Source organism: Trichoplusia ni, chromosome 3 (genome assembly GCF_003590095.1).
Source record: "Trichoplusia ni isolate ovarian cell line Hi5 chromosome 3, tn1, whole genome shotgun sequence".
In the NCBI taxonomy this organism is placed as follows: domain Eukaryota; kingdom Metazoa; phylum Arthropoda; class Insecta; order Lepidoptera; family Noctuidae; genus Trichoplusia; species Trichoplusia ni.
In genome coordinates this window covers 19,074,237-19,096,263 of record NC_039480.1, presented here as the reverse complement: position 1 = coordinate 19,096,263, position 22,027 = coordinate 19,074,237, and the positions used below count along the sequence as shown (strand labels likewise).

At 41.2% G+C, this 22,027-nt stretch overlaps 2 protein-coding genes across 4 annotated transcripts; one reads left to right on the top strand and one right to left on the bottom strand.

Annotated features, from left to right (window-relative positions):
* Positions 1-2,752: 2,752 nt before the first annotated feature.
* LOC113492268 (4,5-DOPA dioxygenase extradiol-like) lies at positions 2,753-5,392 on the bottom strand. The gene has a single exon (XM_026869705.1). It carries the CDS (start codon positions 5,166-5,168, stop codon positions 4,245-4,247), a length of 924 nt encoding a protein of 307 aa, XP_026725506.1. The 5' UTR covers positions 5,169-5,392; the 3' UTR covers positions 2,753-4,244.
* A 115-nt stretch (positions 5,393-5,507) lies between these two features.
* On the top strand, positions 5,508-20,726 carry LOC113492257. 3 transcript variants are annotated; one of them, XM_026869677.1, is made up of 16 exons: positions 5,508-6,251; positions 7,434-7,558; positions 7,626-7,700; positions 8,869-8,984; positions 9,633-9,749; positions 9,946-10,065; positions 10,729-10,844; positions 12,625-12,816; positions 14,882-15,016; positions 15,883-16,020; positions 16,557-16,669; positions 17,597-17,717; positions 18,237-18,333; positions 19,136-19,218; positions 20,078-20,146; positions 20,488-20,726. In XM_026869677.1, the coding sequence occupies exons 1-16, from the start codon at positions 5,826-5,828 to the stop codon at positions 20,584-20,586; spliced, it is 2,142 nt and encodes a 713-aa protein (XP_026725478.1). In that variant the 5' UTR covers positions 5,508-5,825; the 3' UTR covers positions 20,587-20,726. The 3 variants fall into 3 exon arrangements, with proteins under 3 accessions (XP_026725478.1, XP_026725481.1, XP_026725479.1); XM_026869680.1 differs by having other exon boundaries at positions 20,082-20,146; positions 20,488-20,580; XM_026869678.1 differs by lacking the exon at positions 7,626-7,700.
* The last annotated feature ends 1,301 nt before the right edge of the window (positions 20,727-22,027 follow it).

Below are 22,027 nucleotides of genomic sequence, written 5' to 3'. Positions count from 1 at the left end.
TACCAGAGACACTAACATTTAGTATAAACGGTCTACTAAATACATATGCACAGATCAACATTGTATATGTTCGGTATCTGAAAACAAATCACTTCTAAATATTCCTTACGAATTCGCTATTTAGGGTGACCATGTTATATGAATTAAACTAGGATGATTCATTTTTGAAATTTAATTTTTCGACAATATTCGGTATGTTTTTGGAATCCAAAGTTTAGAAGATGCAATTTGTATTGTAGAAGAAAATAACGTTTGCACATCTTGTAACCACCAAACAGTGTGTAAATATACTGTATCAAAAACAGTGTCATTTGAACTAAATGTTTCTACGAGGTTTAGAGTAAACGAGGTACCAGAAACTATAATGATTTCAAGTAGCTTATATACTTTAATAGGCGTTATAGAATTTATCCCTGCGATTAGCGAAGCTGGAATGGGTCACTATAAATGTCACTACCCAGCGAATGATGAGATGTTTTGTTATGATGACTATGATTCCCACTGTAAAATTCATAAAAGCACCGACCAACCAATATTAATTCATTCTTTAACTTATGTCGAAATTGACTAGATACTAAATATCCTAAACCTATGAAGAATCTTTGTACCGAATATTGTCGAAAAATTAAATTTCAAAAATGAATCATCCTAGTTTAATTCATATAACATGGTCACCCTAAATAGCGAATTCGTAAGGAATATTTAGAAGTGATTTGTTTTTCAGATACCGAACATATACAATGTTGATCTGTGCATATGTATTTAGTAGACCGTTTATACTAAATGTTAGTGTCTCTGGTATTTTATTCCGTTTTGATCTCAGGTAGGTACAGTCAATTATTTATTATGCAGACGTCACGATTGAGGAGCCAAATGAAATGCATTTATTTATTAAATTCGCTCAGTCTACTACTTTGTCCATATACTACAAATTCGAACACACTTACTACTAAATGTCTTTAGAGTGGAATATAAATTGACCAATAACTTTCATGGCAATTCATGCTCTTGTGTATAGATCGAGGAGCCACATTAAAAGTATTGTATATTCTTGAATATAAACAGTACTGGGCTCAAATTTTTAGTAGACACTATACACAATTGCTACTAAATGATACAAAATTTTCAAAAATATACATGGAATACTTTCCGTGTTTCAGGTGGCTCCTCAATTCAGATGTTTGGATTGAGGAGCCACATTCACAGTTACATAACTTTAGACATATTATACTACAAATTTCAGAATTCGGTCTACAAAATTATTGATTTCCCTACTAAATAAGGGGGCGAGCTTCCTTTTTAAATCGAAAGTGGCTCCTCAATCCATACGGACATGTTAAGTCTACCGCGATACCTCACTGCGCAGTTGTTATTTCTACTTTTTTTTTATTTATTTATTCAGTTAACACAGGTACACGTTATACTTATGACATAGTACAGTGTCTCACAAAACAGTACACACTGTTTGTCTGCGAGATCAAAAGTATATAAACTTATAAAAAAAACTTAAATTATACGTATTATTATATAAACTTATAAAAAAACTTAAATTATACATATTATTATATAAACTTATACTGCGCATGTATTGTTTAGTACTCAGTACATGTTTACATCAGCTAAAATAATATAATATAGTATGATACGTAGATTATATGTTTACAATTTGTTTATGTGACTTTTTAAATAAAAGTGATTTTGTATTAAAAATAAGTCATGGGTGATACATTAATTTGTGTTATTTGCAACAAAAGTAGTGGCAAAATAACATTATTTTCTGACGAGACATTGAAAAAATGTGAATTAATTTTAAAATTGCGAAAAAAACATAACCTTAAGTACAATGACATCATTTTTCCACGTGAATACACAGAGGGTGGCTATCACAGGGAATGTTACAAATCATTCACAGGGCTAATGAAAAAATATTTTACCTCAGAACCAAAAAATTCTCAAATTTTTAACAATTTAAGGTAATTGTAGCATCGAATGTCTTTCCTTAAGATGTTTTTAAAATTTACATAGATTATTAGTTAAATAAATCTGCGCCAAAAAGTTTATTTGCATGAGTCATTCTAATCACAAATCTCTTCTTAAGACATACAATGTTTGTCTGGCAAGGGGTTAGAACTATAAAAAATGTCTGGCTAATAAGGAAACATCATCTAATTATTACCCAAATATTATATATAGAAATCAGCTATTACACTTTAACGTAAGTAATGATATAATTAATATCATTCTTATCATTTATAACGAATATTTAATTAATAATAATTGAAGATAGCACATATTATTGTTTTAGTTGATGTAAGCATGTATTAAATACTAAACAATACAAACGCATCTCACTCGCACCCACTTATATACATACTGCCTCGCGCTCGCTCCTACAGCTACCCTACATGCTTGTCTGGCAAGGGGTTGGAACTATAAAAAATGTCTGGCTAATGACGAAACATCATCTACTTATTACCCAAGTATTATATATAAAAATCAGCTTTTATACTATAACGTAAGTTAAACTATAATTTCATGAACATTAAGGGTGTCTGGCAAGGGGTTGCCACGATGTGAAGTGTCTGGCAATGAAAAAGGGGGTTTTTTTATAATATTCTGAAGATAATATCAAAAAATCGCACTTTATTATTTGACGAATTTAGATCGGTATTTTACACACCTTTAGTACCGTTTACCTGCCTAAGCCACTATAACCCAAACTTCATAATGGTCCATCGTTCTTACCTGGGTTGGGAGTATGCGCTGACAAACTTTCAGCTTTTATAAAATAACGAAGGTCTGGGGTTCACGGGCTCTTAGACCTTTAAGGTGCGGCCTCATGCAGCCGCTCCACGCTGTTCTCCAGCGACAAATATGGTCACGTGCTATGTAGCGACAAAGCTGAAAATGTTGAGCTTTGTCGCTGGGAAAAGTAAGAGTGAGTGCTGAGACGAGTCGACATAAGTGTGGTGCTGTTTATGAATGAATTCCTATAAATAACTCCTATTTCTTTCACATTTATAATTGCCACGGGGAACGAATGAGGTTAGGAGATCAATAACTAGACTCTCGTCGTGGCCAGATACGTCGCTGCAAACGAGCGTCGAACGGGTGCATGAGGGCGCACCTTTAAAGTAATATTACATCACGTGTGGAAAAGAGATGGCACTCTACGCCGTGTATAGTGCTGTCACCCTTCCACAAGCATCATAATATTAAGACGCGATGGCAGACGGTCTGTATGATTGGTCTATCTCTTAATAACTTCATGGTAATTTAAATATCCTAATTAAGCAATTTGTTATCATTTAAATCTATTTAAGGTAAATATTTTGATCTATATTTTAGTGTGATTCATCTGTTTTATTATTTACCCCTTAAATATACTGGACTGGTTATAACTATTAATATTTGAAATGTTGTCCGCTTGTTTGTAACACTTTCACGCAAAATACTTTACTGACTGTGATGAAACTTCGCATACATGTTTTTAGAGGGATTTCTGGAGGACTATGCTCTTCGAAAGCTGTCACCGGCCGCTAACATGGCTATTTACCTATTTTCAAATAGAAACAACAATACAGCATTCGTCAGTTCAGCATACTATAAAAAGATAATTATGTGACTTTATCCCATCACCAAAATATCAAACTACCCTCGGAAGTGCAAGTAATTAGTAAATTACGTTATTAAGAGGCCTATTATAATTGCATAATTATTAATGAAGTAACGGTTTACTCACGCGTATTTATCGGGATCGTCCGACTAGTTTCGGACACAACCTGAGTCCTTAATCATGAGCGGCGGGCGAACGAGTCGAACAAGTCAGGCAAACCCGGTAAATACGCGTGAGTAAATTGCTATTAAATAAATAATTATGGATGTGCGTAACAGATGTTATAATCTTATAATCGATATTTTTATTCAATTTAAGTCAATTATTATTTAAAAAGGTTAGTAACAAAACATAAATACATTATGCTAATACAAATGATTGCAATCGGCTTTGTGTAGACACAAAATAAAATTGCAAATAAAACTTAAAAAATAATACAATTTAAAATTAGATTTTTCTTTTTCCTGTACTTAATATATGAGAAGAATGCAATCAATACTTAATTTGTTATTTGGCAATTTTTTTATCGATTTTTAAATTACAAGGCAGCCATATTAGCAGACTTTTATAGAAAAAAAAAATGCTCACAACCAATGACTACTTGAAGCCAATACCACAGACAATTTTTTTATTCTTCTTTCCACACAAAGGCACTCAATCTAAAGGTTCCACTCATATCCCAATTGAAGATTCTTTCACCTGCCTTTGAGCCTCCAGCCCCAGCAATAACAATCAGGGGCATGAAATGCTCAGCAGCACGCATTGGATGGGCCTCTGTTGCTCCCTTATGCCCTCTCCATGCCACTAAACCCTCTTTTCTTGCTTCCTCACTCTCCGCAGTACAGACCTTATTTAAATAATCATCAAACTCTTTGTTGACTACACCAGACTGGTAACGGTTGCGAAACTCTCTCATATTGTGATAGGACATTCCAGACCCTAGAACAGCAATCCCTTCTTTCCTGAATTCATATAATGCTTGTCCGAGCTTATAATGTTGTTCCGGGTCTTGATTTGTTAATACTGACACTTGAATTATGGGTACATTAGCCTTTGGGTTGATTAACATCATTGGAACAAAAACTCCATGGTCCCAACCTCTTTTCGGATCCAACTTCGAATTGATTCCCGCCTTTTTTAATGATTCGTGTATCCGTTCGGCTAATTCCGGATCTCCGGGGGCGTTGTATTTGTATTCGTAGGATTCAGGTGGGAAACCATAGTAGTCGAAGTACAAATCGTGGTGTTCAGCAGACGAAATTGTTACGACCTTTTCTTCCCAGTGTGCAGTGACTAAAATGATCGCCTTAATTTCTTTTAAATTTATATGTTTATGTACCTCGTCTCGAAGGAATCTCGTCAGTCCTGCATGGTCCTTGTCTCCGAGCAGAGGGAGAGGCCCTCCCCCGTGATTAACAAACATAGCAGGAGCAATTAAAGCCATTTTTCTAACTCCACTTGTAAAATGACGAATTATATTCATGGACAGTAATGACATAAACACTATGAAAGCCACTTGTAGTAATATCGTGAATGTGTTGAGGATAAGCATGTAAACTGACTTATATCGACCCTAAGCATAAAAAAAATGACTTAATTAACCTCGAATGTTATTTATATTGATAAAAAATATATGATATGTTTGACGTTTAGCGAAGTCACGATGTTTACCACTTCACCTGAGCGGGATAGATTAATAAATTGATCATTCATCATGATGGTCGCCAAAAATTGCATTTTAGACTTTAGTTATTACCTTATTAGCTATGACATTATTTGAAGACAATCCTGAGATCGATGTGAACGTGATAACCGAATTTTATAAAGTTCTTTCCATCTTACCGCTGCACAATTTGATGTAGCAAAATTAGGTTTTTGAACGAATGGCGTGTGTGACAGGGATGCCACGAATGAAGATAGAACGAGAAAACGATTTTCCTTCCCTCCATCTAAAAATGGCGTCTCTCTGAGATGTCCTTTTCGCACTAGCATAATTTTAAAAATATCGCATCTTTCTGTTATCAAAACAAGAAAATACAGTGTTTATTGACTGAAGACATAGTGTTAACGAGTTTCGGCGTGCTATACAATACACGCTTGGTTATAAAATAGGTAAAATGTTGTATGGGCGAGGCGGATTCCAAAAATCACAATATTTAGCGTTGAAACGCTCGTTTTAGTTTAGTATTTAGACTATATAAGTGTAAAAATGGACAAGAAAAATAAAAAGAAAACTGTGATCAAACGCAAGAGTGACGAGGCGGGTGATAGTGAGAAAAAGCAGAAAATAATGGTTAACCGGAAGGCTGAAGAGAAAGAAAAAGTGGAAGTTGTGAATCAAGTGGTTGAGGTGCCAGTTGAGCAGGGGCAGCAGATTGTGCATACTGGTCAGCTAGTCGAGGGTAATTTCGAGCAGCCGGTTTTCGTAAACATGAAAGGGGAACCTGTACAACTGGGTCCGAACACCGTGATCCTTTACGAACAAAGTGGTAACCCGTCAAATTTCGCTTTCGGTGGAATGTGGACCATGGACTCGTCTGGTCGTATTGTGATGGCTGAAACCATCTATGACGTGAAGGGAGAACCGGAGGAAGAAAGCGGGAACTTCGTTCAAAACAACACGGAGGTTCCTGCGGTAAGTTTTTATTGATTTCTTTGTTTTTGTGGCTGTTTTGTGATGGTCGATGTCTCTTGTCGATTTAAGTTACAAAAAGAAGGTTGATTGTTTTCAAATGATGGTTATAATTAATACTTAGTTTATTTCTCATGTCTCTTACTTTTTCTCTGACTAACAGGGTCCATAATTAGCTATAAATTTGCTAAATAATTGATCACCTATGTTACGTTAGTCCTATTGATTAAAACCAAAAACACCCAGTAATTTGTGCAGCATGTTACTAAAGTCAACCCTTCTATACAATTAAGGCTTGAATGGTGTGTATGTAACAATTTATTGTTTTAATAAAGAATCTGCACCTCGAAATCTTAGTCTCCCAAACTAGTAGAAACTACTTAAATTATATACAATTGTTCAAACCTATGATAAATGTAACTTGACTATGGTTTTCTGATCTTGATAACAAGTGTTTTTGTGAGTCAGCTTCCCGTCTCTTCCAATTTGTTTCTTCAAAATATTTGAATGGAATCTTCAGTGTCAAGTTGTTGACTCTTACTTAACCAGTATTACAAACTTTTAGCATTTTTTTTAATTCACATTATTTTTTTTTGGCTTTGAATGAACCGGCACTGTTTGTAGGCATTTCTTTGTTTATCCTTTTCTCCTTATCTTCTTGCTCTCTGCATCACACCTATATCTGGCCTGTAAAGAATAAACTCTAGCGCTAGATATGTTGAATGAAATATTATTATTTGTTTGGATTGATTAAATATAATCTACTATAGTTGTATGTATTGCTTTTTAATATTGTATAAAATGTCCTAATTAAGACAACTGCTCCTTGTTTCACCATACAGACGAAAATATTAATGAATATTGTATAAACCAATCTTGATTCGATGAAGCATAAACAAAATTTTATATTCTATCAGTAGTCTTAATCAATCTATTCAATATTCTAAAAAAACAATTTTTTTCATTTAATATATTTTGGCTGGTTCCGTGCGGCCCAGAATAGAGAGTCGTGGAAAGATTTGGGGGAGGCCTTTGCCCAGCAGTGGGACACAGTGGGCTAGAGAAAAAAAAAAAAAATATTTTGACTGTTTTAGACCAGAACTCTCTAAGGAACATATTTGCTGTTACTATAAAACATTTTGCCTTTACTAAATATGTTGACACTATTCCTATTTCTCTTTCTAGCAACAAGTAGAAGAACAACAGAACACATACCAGCAATTTGAATTAAGCAGCGGTTCGCAAGTCGACGGTACACAGGAGTACGAAGTGGCTATCATAGAGAATCCACCAGCGGAGACTACGGAGAGGTAAATATGATGATGCTATTCAATTATATATGAACCGAACGCATAAGAAGGAATTTGAAATGTGCAGCAGGCCGCAGCAAGAGGGGCAGCATGAGTACGAAGTGGCTATAATAGAGAATCCACCTGCGGAAACTACGGACAAGTATGTTATTCACATTATTTTCATATTAATAGTAGAATTGTTATTTTAAGTATTATGATAGTGTAGTCTGCTATTCTTTACAACTATTTATGTCATAACTGTGCTCCGTGGACTATCGGGATATATTATAGCTTCATCCGAAGTCCATCCAAAGGTTGTCTGTAAAAGATTGCTCTTAGACAAGACTACACATTATGGCACCTTATGTTCCTTTGTTGATTTCTGTAATTTTGTGGTAGGCAATAAAGAATATAGATATTTTAAAATGCACTTGCGTATAAGCTCTGGAATGTTAAAGATAGCATGATAAATTATTTTATTATCATTTTCTATTATAAGTAGTTTTATATATTTTATAAATGCATATATTATATTTAAGACACCCATACCAGTAGAATTTTATGTTCTTTTTATTTTTCGTTGGTTATTTCTTGAGTATATAAATCATGTAGAGTCAGAAACAAAAGTCTAACAAAATCACATTTTTAAAAGAGAAAAACTTCATGAGTTGCTGTCATGCTATTTAGTATCATTATAAGCCCAAGTTGTGCCACTGCTAGGCAAAGGCTTCCCCTTACCATTTTTTTTATTTTAAACAAGATTAGCCTAACAATAATAATTAATAATTACAATTAGTAATTATAATTAATTACTAATTGTAATTATTATTAAACGAGAATTATCCCGCGGGAACATAAAATGTTGATAAAAACTATCGGGTGTGTGTATCCAGGTTATAAACTGCCTTTGTATCAACATTTCGTCTTTATCCGTTCAGTGGTTTTTGCGTGAAAGAGAAACAAACATCCATACAAACAAATTTTCGCTTTCATAATATTAGTGGAGCAGATTCTTGCACTGGTAATAATATTCAGTGTGGATAATGTGTAGGGACAATTCAAAGAATGTGTAGGTTTGATGTATCTTTATAAAATTAGATAAGATTTCTTAGGTTTACGCGAATGTTAGACATTGAAATTAAACTACTTTTACGGATTTTATCGCGGATTAATTTTAGATTTTATTTCCCGACGTTTCGACACCGTTTTTTTAAACCGCGATAAAATCCGTTCAATTAGCTAAAGACTTTTGTTGCTGACTGCCTCGCCTTTTTAGATCTAACCTAGATTTTTGACTACTTTATATTATGATGTACTGAATATTTCAGCCCTGATCCTCAAGTGGTGACGACTGAGGAACAATTGATAGCCACCGGAACTGGGGCCGTGCGTTGGCTCAATCAGAAATATGATTTCGTCGTTAGGAAACTGCAGTTGAATTATGGTAAGTGAGAGTTGTAAATATGATAAAAAATAACAGCCAAAAAGTACAAAAAAAAATAATAGGTTTAAAAAATCAAAATCTATTTTTTTTTAAATCTTTTACATTAGAAGCCGTCAGGGTCGGCTGGGATAGTTGGGAAAAGGCTAGGCCAATGATGATTTTAAAATCGAAATAGCCACGTTTTTAAATGTCACTTCTTCAAATTTTGTCAGAATCGATTCAGACGTTTTTATAGTTGTGAATTGCATTGTCATCGGGTTTGAAGATACACTGAATTTCAACCTGCTGGTTTATTGGGAAGTGCCACAAAATTGAGTTGTAAAAATCCAACCGTAAGGACAAACAAACCAGAAAGTGAGTGTATAAAAATATGGAATAAAACGAGAACTCGCACTAAGAATTTAATCATTGCGTCGCGGAGGATTTCACAAAAATTAAAATCACAATGCACAAGGATACCCAGACTCGGAACAAGCATTCGTAGATCACACAAACGCTTGTCCTGCAGGGATCGAACTAACACGATGACAATGCAATTTACAATTATACCAACGGCTAGACCCATTGAAATGGAGTGACATTTAAACCTATTAATTTTTGAAACCTCAAGTTACTCTAAAGAGTCTCAAGACAATTATTCCTCAACAGATGCCGGAGTCAAGCTCTTACACTCTCAGTCTGGCTGTATCCAGTGCGTGTACCTCACTACTCCGAGCATGCAGCTAGCTTTCAATGCTGTGCCACAGTTCCTCTGCATAGAGACCGGTGAGTTTGTCTATTCAAATACTAATTTCCTTTATTTTTCAATTTAGCCTATCGGGGTCTACTGCTAGACATAGGCATCAGCCTATATTGCTGACCTACAGCAGTTTGTGTAGTCTAGTCTTATAATCTCACTGACAATTTGATCATGTGAATATCGTTAGAATGTGGATTGCTAAAATCAACCTTATTGTTACAGGCATAGAGTTCAACAGCACGATCCCAACGGTGGGCGGTACAGGCACACCGGCTGTCAAGCACAATGTGACTCTCTTTCTCGCTGAAGATGGAAACGGGAAGTCTGTTATAGTTAGTGCCGGTAAGTTATGTGGTATGGTGTTATTAACAGCTTCGGTAATGGCGCCCCACCGTGGGGCAGCTCACAAGCGTGGTGATCAATGCTGGTTCTCTGTATGAGAGGCCTGCAGTGGGACAGTTACAGGCTGGTGTTATTAACAGCTTCGGTAATGGCGCCCCACCGTGGGGCAGCTCACAAGCGTGGTGATCAATGCTGGTTCTCTGTATGAGAGGCCTGCAGTGGGACAGTTACAGGCTGGTGTTATTAACAGCTTCGGTAATGGCGCCCCACCGTGGGGCAGCTCACAAGCGTGGTGATCAATGCTCGTTCTCTGTATGAGAGGCCTGCAGTGGGACAGTTACAGGCTGGTGTTATTAACAGCTTCGGTAATGGCGCCCCACCGTGGGGCAGCTCACAAGCGTGGTGATCAATGCTCGTTCTCTGTATGAGAGGCCTGCAGTGGGACAGTTACAGGCTGGTGTTATTAACAGCTTCGGTAGTGGCGCCCCACCGTGGGGCAGCTCACAAGCGTGGTGATCAATGCTCGTTCTCTGTGTGAGAGGCCTGCAGTGGGACAGTTACAGGCTGGTGTTATTAACAGCTTCAGTAATGGCGGCCTTACCCCCGTGGGGCAGCATAAGTGTCCTTATATATTACCGTTTATACAATTATATATTGTTTTAGGTATATCAACGCTTATCGGTGAAGATCTGACATGGTTATTGGAGACTTTCAAATCGTGTAATCCTGCGTGGCGGCAAGTCAGATGCGTGGTCTGTGATCCAACGAAATCTCAACAGGTAAATATATATAATTAATATCCAAGGGTGGTTTTTACTATGAGGCGAGGAGGCCGACGCTCTTTACACGTCGGCCTCCACACAACACGCGAAAGTGACCGGCTCACTCTATTGGCCGGTTGAAGCCCGCGGTCGGTGTATGAAGGATCGCAACGCATTGCCATACACCGACACAAAAACGCGGATGACGTAGCACGGCGGTTCAGTAAGAGTCTGACACTAGCCATTCCCTCCCCCGAGGGAGTGGGTGTCCGTGAGGATAAAAAAGGGTGATTTTTACTGCGAGAAAAAATCGGACCGACCTAAGCTTACCTCTTTACTTTTCCTAAACAAATGATTTATAACTAAAATGTAATCAATTTGAACTTTTATATACACGGTGATTTTTTTACCGTCTTACAAAAGCAGCCCAGTTTATGTATCCGACGTAAAATACTCCTAGGCGCGGTTATTATTGTTTTATCATCGACTAAGATAATAAGTAATAATAATAATGCCCGACAGGGCCCACAATGCTCCAAAACTAATGTATCTTGTGTACCTACCACCTAAGTTCACATTGTGGAATGCAATAAATGTATTGAGTATTGAGTATTGAGTATAAGTACGAAGAAAAATTAAACAAAAGAAATCTGAAATATACTCCTAAAAATGATAAAAACGCCGCCGCCCGCGCCTCTCACCATTGTTACAAGGCTCGGACCGCGCTCGCAACAGAGATGTGTTTCTAAAAAACTACAAAGTGCATCATAATATTGAATAAAAATTGCATTTTAAATTTATTCAAATCTCATAAATACCTATTTTTTTATCATGAACGTGTTCTAGTCATTGGATACATGAACTGGGCTGCTTTTGTAAGACGACTAAAAAATCACGGTGTATAACTCAATGTTATCTTAACAGTCTAGGTAGGTGTGAACCTATCCTCAAAGACCAGTTTGCGGTTTATTCTTTACAAAATTAGGGGTACCAGAAGAGTAGGTACAGTAGTGTATTAAGGGGTACCAGTTGAGTACGTAGGTATTATTAGCCAAGGGGGTAGGTACCAGGGGAGTAATTGTTAGTGGGCATGGGGTAGGTACCAGGGGAGTAATTGTTAATGGGCATGGGGTGGTACCAGGGGAGTAATTGATAGTGGGCATGGGGTGGTACCAGGGGAGTAATTGTTAGTGGTCATGGGGTGGTACCAGGGGAGTAATTGTTAATGGGCATGGGGTGGTACCAGGGGAGTAATTGATAGTGGGCATGGGGTGGTACCAGGGGAGTAATTGATAGTGGGCATGGGGTGGTACCAGGGGAGTAATTGTTAATGGGCATGGGGTGGTACCAGGGGAGTAATTGTTAATGGGCATGGGGTGGTACCAGGGGAGTAATTGATAGTGGGCATGGGGTGGTACCAGGGGAGTAATTGATAGTGGGCATGGGGTGGTACCAGGGGAGTAATTGTTAGTGGTCATGGGGTAGTACTAGGGGAGTAATTATTAGTAGTTAAAGGGTGGTACCAGGAGAGTAATTATTAGTAGTTTTGGGAATGGTAACAGTGTGAGTAATCATAAGTAGTCGTGGGGGATGTACCAAAGGAGTAATTATCAGTAGTCATGGGGTATTACCAGGGGCCTATAAAGCAGTATTATATGAGAATGGTACCGGGAGAGCAGGTTCCTAGTGTAATCAAGGGTGGTTTAGGGATGTCGATCTTTCGGAGATGGGATTGCTATAAGTAAAGCGGTACGAAGTGGCCTGATGGCTAGTTAACATGACATTGTTTGTGTGTCAGGCGGTCCGCGCGGCGTTCCCGTCCGCGCACGTGTCGTGCTCCGTGTGGCAGGCCGCGGCCGCCGCCGGGCGCGCCGTGGCGGCCGCGCTGCGCCGGGACGAGGCCGCGCCCGCCCTGCACGACGTGCCCGCGCGGGCCAAGACCTACGCGCTGGCGCTGCTGCGGGGGGACCACACGCCCGCGCAGCTGCAGGTAGGGGGGCAGGACATGTTATAGTGCACGACGTCCCGCGCGGGCCAAGACCTACGCGCTGGCGCTGCTGCGGGGGGACCACACGCCCGCGCAGCTGCAGGTAGGGGGGCAGGACATGTTATAGTGCACGACGTCCCGCGCGGGCCAAGACCTACGCGCTGGCGCTGCTGCGGGGGGACCACACGCCCGCGCAGCTGCAGGTAGGGGGGCAGGACATGTTATAGTGCACGACGTCCCGCGCGGGCCAAGACCTACGCGCTGGCGCTGCTGCGGGGGGACCACACGCCCGCGCAGCTGCAGGTAGGGGGGCAGGACATGTTATAGTGCACGACGTCCCGCGCGGGCCAAGACCTACGCGCTGGCGCTGCTGCGGGGGGACCACACGCCCGCGCAGCTGCAGGTAGGGGGGCAGGACATGTTATAGTGCACGACGTCCCGCGCGGGCCAAGACCTACGCGCTGGCGCTGCTGCGGGGGGACCACACGCCCGCGCAGCTGCAGGTAGGGGGGCAGGACATGTTATAGTGCACGACGTCCCGCGCGGGCCAAGACCTACGCGCTGGCGCTGCTGCGGGGGGACCACACGCCCGCGCAGCTGCAGGTAGGGGGGCAGGACATGTTATAGTGCACGACGTCCCGCGCGGGCCAAGACCTACGCGCTGGCGCTGCTGCGGGGGGACCACACGCCCGCGCAGCTGCAGGTAGGGGGGCAGGACATGTTATAGTGCACGACGTCCCGCGCGGGCCAAGACCTACGCGCTGGCGCTGCTGCGGGGGGACCACACGCCCGCGCAGCTGCAGGTAGGGGGGCAGGACATGTTATAGTGCACGACGTCCCGCGCGGGCCAAGACCTACGCGCTGGCGCTGCTGCGGGGGGACCACACGCCCGCGCAGCTGCAGGTAGGGGGGCAGGACATGTTATAGTGCACGACGTCCCGCGCGGGCCAAGACCTACGCGCTGGCGCTGCTGCGGGGGGACCACACGCCCGCGCAGCTGCAGGTAGGGGGGCAGGACATGTTATAGTGCACGACGTCCCGCGCGGGCCAAGACCTACGCGCTGGCGCTGCTGCGGGGGGACCACACGCCCGCGCAGCTGCAGGTAGGGGGGCAGGACATGTTATAGTGCACGACGTCCCGCGCGGGCCAAGACCTACGCGCTGGCGCTGCTGCGGGGGGACCACACGCCCGCGCAGCTGCAGGTAGGGGGCAGGACATGTTATAGTGCACGACGTCCCGCGCGGGCCAAGACCTACGCGCTGGCGCTGCTGCGGGGGGACCACACGCCCGCGCAGCTGCAGGTAGGGGGGCAGGACATGTTATAGTGCACGACGTCCCGCGCGGGCCAAGACCTACGCGCTGGCGCTGCTGCGGGGGGACCACACGCCCGCGCAGCTGCAGGTAGGGGGGCAGGACATGTTATAGTGCACGACGTCCCGCGCGGGCCAAGACCTACGCGCTGGCGCTGCTGCGGGGGGACCACACGCCCGCGCAGCTGCAGGTAGGGGGGCAGGACATGTTATAGTGCACGACGTCCCGCGCGGGCCAAGACCTACGCGCTGGCGCTGCTGCGGGGGGACCACACGCCCGCGCAGCTGCAGGTAGGGGGGCAGGACATGTTATAGTGCACGACGTCCCGCGCGGGCCAAGACCTACGCGCTGGCGCTGCTGCGGGGGGATCACACGCCCGCGCAGCTGCAGGTAGGGGGGCAGGACAACAGCCAGCCAACCAGACAACACTGCCAGACTATCTGTTTCCGTGCTCTCATAGAGCGGAGAATATGAATGAAATGAAGATTAGCAGCAAAACTCACTGTTCTTGTGCTATTGACATCAATTATAACTAAATGGTTGACATCGCTCCAAACTCACTGAGCGTGACGTGTCGCAGGATCGATCCTTACGAATGACAAATATCTGTGATCCCCAAATGCTTGTTATTTATCTTTATGTTTTTAGCATAATATATGACCTCAACACAAAATTTAAATTCCTTCGTGCAGAAGTCTTTTTTTATTATAACTATAGTATCATAAATTTAATTAATAATCGTATTTTCTTTCCTAGGCATTAAAACGTAATATAATCGGCACTGGCGCAGGCACGCTGCGGTTGTGGGAGATTATCTCTCGGCCGAACGGCGCCATACAGAAACTGGACTCGTGGCTGGAGGCCGACAACTATACGAATATACTGCACAAGGTAATATACGTTGTAATCTATACTAATACTAATATATAAAGCTGAAGAGTTTGTTTGTTTGTTTGTTTGAACACGCTAATCTCAGGAACTACTGGTTCAAATTGAAAATTTATTTTTGTGCTGAAAAGACCATTCATCGAGGAAGGTTTTAGGCTATGAGCTATCACGCAGCGACTAATAGGAGCGAAGATACAATGGAAAATGTGGAAAAAATAGGGTAGTAATAAATCATAATTTATATCTTCTAACTACGTGGACGAAGTCGCGGGCAACAGCTAGTTTAATATATATTTGATAAATAAATAAAAAAACATTGTTTTATAGTAACTATCGTGAGAATGATTGAATATTAAATGATGCAACGGTTTACTCACGTGTGTGTATCGAGTTTCGGATAGTTTCGGATTCGGATTGCCCGACTAGTTTCGGAACCAACCGGAGTCCTTAATTTATAGTCAAGAGATTTTTTAGCTTCGTTTGATAAGTGCGTTAGTAACGGGTGACTATCGGGATTTATTTATTTATTTTTAAGGGCTTCATTAAAAGTCTTTCATTTATTTGGGATAAAAGAAAAAATACGTATCTTATAGATCCTTTTGGAAATCTATCTCAAGAAATAATCAGATTTTTAAGTCAAATACCCAATTACACTCATACGGAGGGTATGTGTGTATCCTCTCTCTCTCTCTCTCTCTCTCTCTCTCTCTCACACACACACACACACTCACACACACACACACACTCACACACACACACACACACAAACACTCTCTCCCCCTTATACACGCATTCGGAGCTGTTGTATAAGCATATCTTTAATATAAACATTCCATATAATATCACCCCACTTTGTCCTCTCCCCTCAGGGTCTAGAGCGCCTGGTCACCAAGTTCCAGCAGCTCGTCCGGCATCAGCTGCAGCCGGACGACTTCGTATCCGTCTTCTTCAACGTGGCCAACCAGCTCGAGAACGAGAGGCGGACTTTCGCGCTGAGCAGGCTCAGGGTATGTACCCACATCAAATTATCAGACTGAACGAAACCAGACCAAACGGAAACCTGTTACTAAGGTACCCCTGTCGATCATAATCGATTTTTTTATATCAAACTAGCTTTTCGCCCGCGGCTTCGCCCGCGGCTTCGCCCGCATCGAGGTCGTTTAAATCGAGTTTCCAAGAGAACTCTTCAAAAGTCCGGGATAAAAACTATCCTATGTTCTTTCTCAAGGACAACTCTATCTCTGTACCAAATTTCATTAAAAACTGTTCAGTGGTTTAGACGTGAAAGCGTAGCAGACAGACTGACAGAGTTACTTTCGCATTTATAATATTAGTAGGGATAGACAGTTTTTTCGGTACTTTTAAAACGTTACAGAAGACTCTAGTTGCACGGTTCCAAAGTGTCGTTCTTATTTAGAAGAACCGGCAAGAAACTCCATATTTTAGTCTTTAAAAATAATATAGTGCATTATTATTTATGATTGCAAAAAACAGCGTAAAATAGCTAAACCACCACTCTCACCAATATGCTCTCCATCACCAGGACACGGAGACCCTGAAGCAATCTCCCACGGACACCATCACGCAGTACGCTTACAACCTGATGAGCCATCAGACGAAACTGGCGCAGAAGTGTCTGGACGACCGGGCTGGGAGGTATGTAGTACATTCTATGATGTATTTAATTTAGACCTGCAACTATGTGCATAATAATTCAATCTTTGAAACCCTAGTTCACATAAATACTTAGACCTTTGTTTAGTCCTAGCTACCGCATTAGGTTAAGTAACCTGTAATGGTAGATTAGTGTGATAATTAAATAAATAAATGTGTGGTTTTCAACTGACTTCGAAATGGGGGAGGTTTTCAATTCGTTTGATTTATTTGATGAGCCGTTTTCGTTGGTTCTATTTTCATTTAACGTGAAGTACACCTGCCATTAAGTTCCATGAAGTTTCATCAAGTTTGGATTAATAGCTATTATTATTCCCAGACAAACATGTTTTTGTTATTTAAAAAAATGATTGATTTTCTTCCCGTATTTAGTAATTTAAACTTCGTGTCGACGGGTTTCAAAACATTCAAGTAACACACGTAAATGATTGTGAAATCACCGCGAATACAGAAACCTAAACAGAATAAATTTGAATAAATCTAATATAATAAAATTCCAAACCTTTCACTCACAACGCCGTCTAGTCTCAAACTAAGCAGAGCTTGTATTATGAGTACTAGACAACTGATAAACATACTTATATACTAAATATAGTTACCGGTACGGATCTTGAGCGCTCGGCGGAAGAGTGGGGAACGCTTTGCGCATCGTAAAATAAAACGCCAATCAATTGTGCGTCTTGAGGTGCATGTAACTGCAGCAAAGAACGATTTTCAACTCATCCCTCATGTCGGCTATGACGCGACGCGCTGCGGGACACTCCCTGCTGTAGTCCGCCCCGCGCCTCACTTCATACCGCAAAAGGGACACAAACAATCACCTCTGCGCAGGTCAAGGTCAGCGCTCAAGATCCGTGCCGGTAACTATACGTACATACAGCTTATTAATACAGATATCTTTGTCGACAGGAAACACAGCAGCGCCGCCATATGTAAATACGGTACATCCACGCAAGAGTGCTCCTGTCTCTTCAGCAAGGTGTTCCGCCTGCCCTGCAGACATATCCTCATGCTGACCACCGAGTTGAAGGTGAGATAGAACCTTTTTATCATCATCCTAGACTTTTACAACTATGTTGGGGTCGGCTTCCAGTCTAACCGGATTCAGCTGAGTTCCAGTGTTTTGCAAGGAGCGACTGCCTATCTGACCTCCTCAACCCAGTTGCAGGCAACACTATACCCCTTAGTTAGACTGGTTGTCACTTTCTAGCTTCTAGCGCTTTTATAAAGATGAAGAGTATGTTTGTCTGCGTGCATATCTCAGGAACTACAGATCATCCGATTTTTTTTTATAGCCTTACATAGAGAAGACATTCACACTATGATTAATAAAAAGCAGAGCTGTAATGAAATATGTTACAAAAATAAACCGTAGAACATGCATGTGTCCTAAAACTATTAATACACGATATACCATTATAGCCCAATGTGTCCCACTGATGGGGCACCGATGGGCAAAATTCTCTATTCTGGACCACATGGAACTTTCATTAATTTGATACCCTAATTTTTTTTAAACACTTACTAATTATTTGTAACACTGTTTTAGGTCAAAACACACATCCCCTTCGAGCCCCGATGGACAGTCCAACATTGCCTGTTTGGTTGCGACAGTCCACAAACCACGACAACTACTAATAATACTGGTCAGTATGTTTCCTAGAAGTTTGGAGGTTTGATCAAACCGTTTGAATCAAACTTAAAATGGTTTGGCTCCAACTCGTAATGCAAGTAAGTCAAGGAGGACAATTGTTTCAATGAGTTAACACAAATATCGGCTTGACTCAAAGATTTCACTTTAATAACAAATAGCAACTTAGTCAAACCTAATTGAAATAGTTTTATGTTGAAATCATTCCTAGATTTAAGTCACCTCAGTAACTAATTGACAAACCGATAAACCGGTTTTCATATTGTAATTGCATATTTAACATATAAAAACAATAGAATAATGACTTATTTCAAGCACAAAAGTGTTTAACATACATCGTGATTTTTTAGTCGTCTTACAAATGCAGCCCAGTTCATGTATCCAATGACTAGAACACGTTCATGATAAAAAAATAGGTATTTATGAGATTTGAATAAATTTAAAATGCATTTTTGTTTTCAATATTATGATGCAATTCGTAGTTTTTTAGAAACAGCTCTGTTGCGAGCGCAGTCCGAGCCTTGTTCAATTTCAGATTTCTCTTGTTAAATTTTTCTTCGTACTTATTATCTTAGTTGGTTTAAAAAAAAAATATTGCGCCTGGGTGTATTTTACGTCGGATACATGAACTGGGCAGCTTTTGTAAGACGACTAAAAATCACCGTGTATACTAGAATTAGCTTGAGCCCAAACAGTTTTACATTTTCAGTCATATTCAAATAAATTATAACATTATCTTCCTTCACCGGTGTGCCAGTTCAATCAGAATGATTCTTAACACCACATATTGTCAGCAGGCGGTTCGTTCATGGAACAAGTGGTGGTCGAGTCGGATGAGCAGCATCGCCAGGCGATACAACAGCCGCAGCAGATACATCAGGTTCGTAACGCTATTAATACACGAATACACAAACTCTCGCTTTTAATACATCTTCAACTACCTTATAATGCACGGATAGCCGAGTGGTTGAGGTCACCACGCCGGACTGAGTGCGACGTGCTAGTTCGATGCCCGTAGGACAAGCGTTTGTGAAATCGCTATGGCTAGTCTGTATAGTGCGGTGTCGTCACTCTGTTGTGGACTCTTTTCGGCCACCTGCCACTAATAGTGCCCGAAAACTTACTAGTGTCATTCGCGTAACACAATACCCTAGTCGCTGGGAAAAGGGCACCTTGCAATGCCCAGTCGCATTCGTTCCATAGGACAGGTCCTAAGATTGTGTGGAACACAGCGCCAGGTCAATTGCCTGTGAGGACCTGTGGATCCAGAGTCCTGGATCTACCTTCGAGCAGGTAAAGCGGAACCCCGTGGTGTCGAGAGCGTGTTGAAGGTTATACTGCCTACACCACTCCGCCTACGTCGCAGATTCCTCCGTGTTTCGGAAGGCACGTTAATATTCCGGCTGTTATTCATACATCTTTGACAGTCGTTACAGGTAGTCAGAAGCTAGAAGGGTAGACTAAGGCAATGTAATCTGACCATCAAAAAGTGCTACTTCATCATCGGCCTAGCCTTTTCCCAACTATGTTGGGGTCGGCTACCAGTCTAATCGGATGCAGCTAAGTACCAGTGTTTTACAGAGCGACTGCCTATCTGACCTCCTCAACCCAGTTACAGACAACACGATACCCCTTAAACTGGTTGTCAGACCACGTCAGAGGCCTAAAGAAAATGGTTTCCAAAAGTCCGTTTAGTTGATAAATAAATGTAGATAATGATAATCATGGCCATGTTCCAGGTAGGCGGTGTCCGACAACAGCAATATGTATTGACAACTCCCGGACAGCCAGCCACGCCCGTCTCGCAGGTAATTATAACACGACAACAATAAAAAATAAAAATCCGACCCCCAAAATTATTTCAAATTTTATCAAAATCGGTACAGCCGTTTTATAGCTGTAAATTGCATTGTCATCGGGTTTGAAGCTACCCTTAAAATATCAGCCTATAGTATCTTACAAACGCCGCACGTGTCGCGGGTTCAATCCCCGTAGGACAAGCATTTATGTGATTCACGAATGCTTGTCCTGAGTCTGGGTGTCTTTGTGCATGTCAACGCCATTCAAACCTACAATTTGCAGTTCGTTTTCAATCGAAATCCGGTCCATACCTAAAGCCCTACGGTTACATAACGTATCACCTCTGTAGGTAATATTCTGCGGCGGGGCGGGCCCCGGGTCCCCCGTGCTCACGTCCGTGCTGCCGCCCGCCGCCGCCGTCCTCGCGCCGCACCACGCGCTGCACTGACACCCTCACGCCACACCCACACCCACACCCACTAGTGGGAGCCCGCCCAGGGGAGATAACCGATAGCCAAACCCACTGCGCGAAGTGTTAGTTCGATCCCCGTAGGACAAGCGTTTGTGTGATCCACGAATGCTTGTCCTGAGTCTGGGTGTCTTTGTGCATGGGACACAAGGATTAAATTCCTTATTGCGGGAGTCATTTAAAAAAAGAAAAGCTATAATAAAGTTCGAATTTTAACAAAAATAAAGGAATAAACTTGTTCACAACATGGCGGATAAAATGTTGACAACTGCCGTACTGACTGCTTTCTTGTACCACGAAACACATCACGACAGCTGTCATCGACCAACTCACGCCATATATGCGCGTACGAGTGATAAGGACAGGGATAATCCCTCGCCGTCTCAATGTAATTCATCAGTAACGGTGCGCTTGTTTACGTTTTTTATCTCGTCTGGTTGGCCTTACTATACATACATACGGACACTTTTACTATGTGATACTGTGTTATGAAGGAATGTCAAAAACACTCGATTTTTATATCAACAATAATAAGAAACAAACTATGGGTAAAATGGAGTGGATAGAAACAGATTTTATTTTAATTTGGACGTTTAACATGACAAAATATAAAAATTGCATGAAACTTCTCAAGAATTTAATTAAATAATTGTTTTCAAGCATTGTCATGTAAGCAAACGCATAGAGTGAAACCATAGTATTTAATATTTACCTCTTAAAACTCTATTCACCCCGTTTTACGTACAAAACAAACTACTCAATATGGGAGCTATGATGTTGCACAAACAGACAGACAGTCATTATGTCATTACAGTTGTGACGCAGTCTTACTATGTGATACTGTGTTACAGTAACATGTGTTGTGTTGTCAGATAGACAGTCGCGAGGTAACATACGGGGCTCAGCTGATCTGGTGAAGTGTTACAAAATATATACAAGTTAACCAGCTAAAATATGCAATAATTGCTTTTAAATTTGCTATTGTCTAAAATTATTGTAATTTAACATCAATTATTGTATGTTTCTTGCTGTCAACTTGCATAAATTTGTAATATCATAGCCAGAGTAATCTATACTAAACACAGCTTTTAAATTATTGCAAATAATTAACTACATACTCCCTTTAAAATGGTTAATAAGTTCTGTTAACTAATGTCTTCAATCAGTGCAAGTATAAGGCCGAAACTCAAACTTCACTCAGATATAAGTCGCCGTTAAGTATGTTATACAAATACTATCGTATAGAAATCCCACTGTTGGGCACATGCCTCTTTCGTATAGACAAGGTTTGAAGTCAGATGATGAGTTGATTGAATCCAGGTTTCCTCACGTCCTTTTGCTATTTGCGAGACAGACTAATCAATCAATTCAACTTGTCACAGCCCACTGTTGGGCATAGGCTTCTCCAAGTTAAGTTATA

What these genes read in the sequence shown, in the direction of transcription:
- LOC113492268 (XM_026869705.1), bottom strand. Translation starts at nt 5,168, where the DNA reads ATGCTTATCCTCAACACATTCACGATATTACTACAAGTGGCTTTCATA.
- LOC113492257 (XM_026869677.1), top strand. Translation starts at nt 5,826, where the DNA reads ATGGACAAGAAAAATAAAAAGAAAACTGTGATCAAACGCAAGAGTGAC. An exon ending in GAAACTGCAGTTGAATTATG is followed by an intron (nt 8,985 to 9,632) that starts GTAAGTGAGAGT and finishes ATTCCTCAACAG; the next exon opens with ATGCCGGAGTCAAGCTCTTA. An exon ending in CTGGACGACCGGGCTGGGAG is followed by an intron (nt 16,670 to 17,596) that starts GTATGTAGTACA and finishes CTTTGTCGACAG; the next exon opens with GAAACACAGCAGCGCCGCCA.